The following is a 5624-nucleotide window of genomic DNA, read 5'->3' as shown; positions in this document are numbered from 1 at the left end:
AATATTTTTGAAATAGTTTCTTAAACAAATTCAAAACAAAAATAAATTGAAAGATTGCAAATGCGAACTTTTTGTTGATCATCTAGCACGAAACAGATGACGATATTGTAATATCCAAACTTAACCAATTCAGGTGCCCAATACAAAGAGATTCAAAGTGGAGAACAAAGAAAAAAAGGCAAGCCAAACAACAAAAAAGATATACTATAATATTGCTAAAAAATACTAAGAGTTGCACTAAACGTATACTCTAGTATTTAAAACATTTATAATCTTTTGGATTGAGTATGAAACCATTCTAATTATTTACTTTGTGATTGTGTGAGCTTTCTTTGTATTCTCTTTGAGAGTGTTTTTTATTTCTTTTGAGAGTTCTTAATTTCAATGAAGGTTAAGGTATAACTTGAAAAAGTGTTAATACTCGTTGTAACATGAAGGTGAGAATACTTGTTATAATCAGTTGGTTAGCAAAAACTCTTAAACAATTGCTTAAGAAGCCTTAATATAATCCTCATTTGGATGAACCAGGAAAATATATATTGTGTTGATTTCTTATTTACTCTTGCTACTTATGTTGTAATCCACTGTAAAATAACAAACTACAGTGTTGTTGGACCAAAAAAGTGATCTTGGCTCAAAGAAAATTAAAGAATAAAGCAAAATCTCAAATATTTATCACCTGTCTCTAAATATTTGACGATTAAAAGGTTATAAATATTTTTTTATCAATTTATTTTAAAAAAAATCAATATTTTCCTTATAAAAAATTGTTAAATAAGTTTTTTTTGTCTCAATATTTACTCAATTTTTTTCAATGTAATTTTAATATTTTTAAAGTTTTCAATTTAGTCTTCATTTTGATTAAAATGAGTTAATGTAATTTCTTTCGTTGGATTCATGTTAACATTATTAAGAGGGTGGTGGTGTGAGACCACAAATATCCAACGTGGTATTTGGAGTTGCATTCATTTCCATTATGTATTCCAAATGTCACTCACTCTTTGTTCCACCTTGCCTTCAAAGGCACCATTCTCAGTCATTCCCCCAACTTGCAAGCTCCCTCTTACTTCCTTTTACGAATATCAATTTAGTGGTTCAACATATGTAGGCTTAGCTCCAACAGAAAGCCAATACCTATAAAACATAACGGGAATTGATGCTATCAAACAAATGGAGATGGCAGTCCTGTTAAATTCATAAATATAAATATGGGTTGTCATTCATGCAATCAGAAACAATTTATTTTCTTCCTCAAAGACAATTGATATAGGTAATTTAATCCTAATCTTTGAATTAAAGAAATATATGAAATGCAACTTCAATTATTCAATATATCTCATTATACTGCCAATGGCCTTCTGCACAATTGCACAAACCCATTACCACCATGAAAACTTCTACCTAGTAATTTAGCAAAAGTATATGTATAAAGAAAAAAAAATATTTTAAAGACAATTTTATTGTATTAAGGAAATGTCAGGAGAGTAAAATACAAAAAATTGAAAAATTTGGAGCTAAATTATTTTGGTCGGGGAAACAAAAACTATGTGCCAATTTTAGTATTTCATACATGTTTCATCTACCTAGAAGCCTACACGCTACGAGAATTAAGATGACCCCGATAAGGTTCTGCCAAGCAAATAATGAAAGCATGTTCCTGGCAGTAACATTATTTTACCTCGCTGATATACTCACAACTAGACAACATTAGAGAAAGTTACTTACTTCACTCTTTCCAATTTGAGACGCATTTTTTCTTCATCATCCTTGCCTGCAAAAAAGTAATACATTGAAGAAAAAATAGTGCCAATTTCAACCATCCTCCCTCATATTTCTAGTTCCAAACGGGTAAACATTAGACATAACAGTAGCAAATACACATTACATTCGCAGCAGGTTTTCGTATTAATGTAAAACAATGGCTTAACCGTAATTTTAGTTTCTTTTAGGAAAGAAAATGTCTACCTTGTACTGAAGAGCAAATTACAATTTTGAATGGTATAATCCTGTAAATGTTTCTTTTGAAAAAGGAAATTTGAAAACAAACATAGTCAAATATTTGAAAACCAAAAGGAACAAACTACTAAAATTGGGGACAAGAATATTGTTTTCTAAGATTATAATTTATCTTGAACCAAAATCTGATATATAGTTACCTGAGATTCTGGTTGCTTCAGTAGCTGGGTGAATGACATTATATCTGCTAGCATTATCAGTGTGTGCTGTCATGACTTTGATCCATCTTGGCTAATTTGATGCTAGGCATAGGAATCTAGTCCAGTATCAACATTATCATTTTCCTCTTCTCCTTCTTCATTCTGCTCTTTTTCTTCATTATCCTTTGGTTCTGTGGATAGCGGGGGAGTTTACACTGATGCACTTTTTTTCTCTATAGTTATGGTACTGTTTAATGGGATGGCTGATATTTCTATGAATGTAGCAAAGTTTCCTATATTTTACAAGCAAAGGGACCTCCTATTTTACTCTGCATGGGCATATACTATTGCCAACTGGATCCTTAAAATCCCTATTACATTGGCTGGTGTAGTTGTCTGGGTATCTATCACCTACTATGGATTTTCTCTAAACCAATTTGTAAATAACATTATATAATTTTGTAAACTTTTTTTTAACTTAGACTTAAATTAACTTTAGTTTACAGAATTTTTTATTCAATGTTTATGAAAGTTTTGTCCAAACATTAACGGACAAGTTATCATTAACAGTTGAAAGAATGTTTTACCTTTACAAAGAGAAGGTCCATCCAATGATAAATGTGACAATCCCTAAGATAGTCATCAATCCCTTTCCTCAAAGGTCAATATCATGTATTAGAAATATACATCTTAAGATGAACCTGGAAACTGATAATTTACATGGTTCAAATATAGACTAATACCTTTTTCCTTATATATACAGACAAAATTGCTGCTAATTTATCTAACATATAGCCACTTTGTAAATTCAATTGCGTAACCACCTTGATGTATTCAGGTTATTGTAATTATTATGTTGAGCCTTTTCAACCAACCAACTTTCCAAAGAAACATATAAATCCTTATTATGAGCTTAATAACATCAAATATAGTATTTGCAACGTAAAACCATTATAGTTCAATTGTATTCTTCTCCTATTCTCACTAAAATGTATTCTATAATAAATGTGGAGCACGTAAATCAATAATTAACAGAAATTTTCTACGCAATCAAGCTACAGTGATAACAGAAATGGCTAAAATGGCAACCGTTTTTTGTTTTGTAAATTTAAGCAAAAAAGTGTAATAATAGAATGAATTAAAAGAATAAATGAATGAAGAGACTGATTTTTGCGGAAAGGCAAAATGTGACTTCCTTCAACAGCAAGAAGAAGATTCAATCATTTCACGGCTACAAAAACAGGAAGCCTAATCAAGCCCTAGGAAGATTTACAAAACTAAAGAAATAACGCGTAAAATTAAAAACGCAGGTTTACCGAGACGAGAACCGGATTTCGTGATCCAGATCAGGAACCGGTCATCGTCAGATCCGTGATTGGGAAGTGGAATCATACGCCGACGCCGGATCGATAGCGGTAGAGCTTGCCGAACACGTGCAGCGCGGTGACAAAGCCGATGAAGCAGAGGCTCATTACGAGCACCACCGTCGGCGAGATCTTGAGGCCCGGAGCATCGTCGGTGTAGAACCGCAGCATGTTGCTTCCTCCGCTGCCGGAACCGCTTCCTACCGAAGCGGAGCTGCTACCGGCTCCGAGGCGGCGACGGCGCATCCCGGCGGTGGCGGCAGCGGAGCCGCGCGGAGCCATCACGCCCGGTCGCGTGGTGGCCGCGGACGCTGTTGATTGAGATTGCGATGCGCCTCTCGCCATGTCGAAGAAATGTGAAGATCACGAGGGAAGAGAAAGAACCGAGTTGGGAATGGAGATTTGTGAGCGATCGTTACAAGCATAGAATTATTATGTTGCCCAAAAAAATAACATAACAAATTAGATTTACTTAAATATCAGTGGCTTCACTTATCCACTTGTTAATTAATATATTAATAGTAATAAGATGAGATTTATTTAAGGATCAGAAATAGGATCAGCACCTACATAAATTTACAATGGATCTTAATCTTCCACATTCAATTTATAAATAGGTGTATAAGATATTTCTATATATTTTAATTGAAATTGTTGATAAAAGTTCGGGTTACTTTCAGAATGACTTTTGTAGTTTCTCTCTTCTCGTCCTCATAACTCTTGTGTTCAGCGTCTCAAGTCAGTTTGAGTACAATATGTCGATGAATTAAGAGGAGGGAAAGAATACTTTTGACGCTGAGTCTGCTCTAGTATTTATAACTTATGGATCTGCTCTTGAATTTCAGACGATGACCTAATTGTACCTTAATCATAATTTATACCTAAACTGATTTAATTACAATTAATCATATATTTATTGTTTGTTTTTAGATTTATTTAGTTTCGTCGACCATTTTGACTCTGGACCATAGAGTAGAGAAACTAACTTTAATGCATCATTCAAATCTTTCACTCAATCTATGCCCACAATTGAAGATCACTTGTTTTTTCTTCTTAGATGTTCAAAAGGGAGTTTCATTCATTATTAAATAAAGGGTTTGAAAAGATAACTAATTGTTGTGGCAATAGTTTGAATTTGCTTTTAAAAAACAAAAATCCGACATTGGGACGTCACTTTTGAAAGTTGTAGACACCTTTCTTTGTCTCTCTTTCTTTTGTGTTTGATAAAGACCAAAACTTGTACGTAATTTCTGATTACGTGCTTCTTCATAACCAAACAATCCAACTTTCATGATGTTATTCCTTTGTTTATACTCCAATTTTCCACGACAAAACTTAGCTAATTCATCCAATCCTATCATAGTTTCGTTATTAATTTATATATAAATTCCATTTTACATATTATACATTAATTGTTGTTCATTATTTTATGCAGCAAGTAAATAGTATATACTTATCGATATTTGTGTTGTAGTTCCAGATATTCTGGATGTTGATTAATTTATTCATTCCAATGCCCTTTGGACAAACTAGAAGAATATCATTTTCTGCTCTCTCTATATATATTCATGTTTCTTTTTTCTTGGACTTATACGAATTGACCCTTTATTATTAATAAACAAACTCAACATACCAATTTAAAGTTAAACTCCTAATTAGTTTTATATACATCCATATCCAGCCATGGGCTTCTTCTTACAACAATCTCTATCAAAACTCTGTGCCTGCTTCGTGGAGATTAAGGTTTTCTAATAAAAATTGATTAACTGAGTAATTATTGGAGATTTTTTTAATGGATGTTATTATTAAATGAAAGGGACAAGTTCTCCTTCATCCTCCGTAACTTTTTTATAGTAATGGTGAAAAGTGAATTTTAACATTTTTTTAAAAATAATCTTAAATAAGTATATTTTTATTTTTTAAATATGCAACATTTTTATTTTTCTTTCGTGACAACGTCTAATGGACTAGTTATATCATTTGAGTGTGTGCGAGAGAGTTGACAGGAAGATTCACTCTATTTAACATTTCCTAATGTGAAGATAATTTATTTTAGTTTTGTACTCTATTTTTTCATCTCGTTGATTTTTTTCTGAGTTTTTTG

The 5624-nt window shown here is 32.3% G+C and overlaps 1 protein-coding gene across 3 annotated transcripts; it reads right to left on the bottom strand.

The window, feature by feature from the left end:
* Nucleotides 1-820: 820 nt before the first annotated feature.
* Nucleotides 821-3976, bottom strand: LOC137807613 (protein transport protein Sec61 subunit beta-like). Of its 3 annotated transcripts, none has more exons than XR_011080560.1 (4): nucleotides 3473-3963; nucleotides 2157-3387; nucleotides 1726-1771; nucleotides 821-1134 (listed from the first exon to the last, which is right to left on the bottom strand). XR_011080560.1 is itself a non-coding variant. In XM_068608334.1 (4 exons), exon 1 carries the CDS (start codon nucleotides 3863-3865, stop codon nucleotides 3545-3547), a length of 321 nt encoding a protein of 106 aa, XP_068464435.1. In that variant the 5' UTR covers nucleotides 3866-3976; the 3' UTR covers nucleotides 821-1134; nucleotides 1726-1771; nucleotides 2157-2347; nucleotides 3473-3544. The 3 variants fall into 3 exon arrangements, 2 of the variants coding, with proteins under 2 accessions (XP_068464435.1, XP_068464434.1); XM_068608334.1 differs by having other exon boundaries at nucleotides 2157-2347; nucleotides 3473-3976; XM_068608333.1 differs by lacking the exons at nucleotides 821-1134; nucleotides 1726-1771 and having other exon boundaries at nucleotides 3324-3387; nucleotides 3473-3976.
* Nucleotides 3977-5624: the final 1648 nt, after the last annotated feature.

The sequence above is a fragment of the Phaseolus vulgaris genome, chromosome 3, assembly GCF_000499845.2.
Source record: "Phaseolus vulgaris cultivar G19833 chromosome 3, P. vulgaris v2.0, whole genome shotgun sequence".
NCBI classification, from domain to species: Eukaryota; Viridiplantae; Streptophyta; class Magnoliopsida; order Fabales; family Fabaceae; genus Phaseolus; species Phaseolus vulgaris.
This window is presented reverse-complemented; position numbering and strand designations above follow the sequence as displayed.

What these genes read in the sequence shown, in the direction of transcription:
- LOC137807613 (XM_068608334.1), bottom strand. Translation starts at nt 3,865, where the DNA reads ATGGCGAGAGGCGCATCGCAATCTCAATCAACAGCGTCCGCGGCCACC.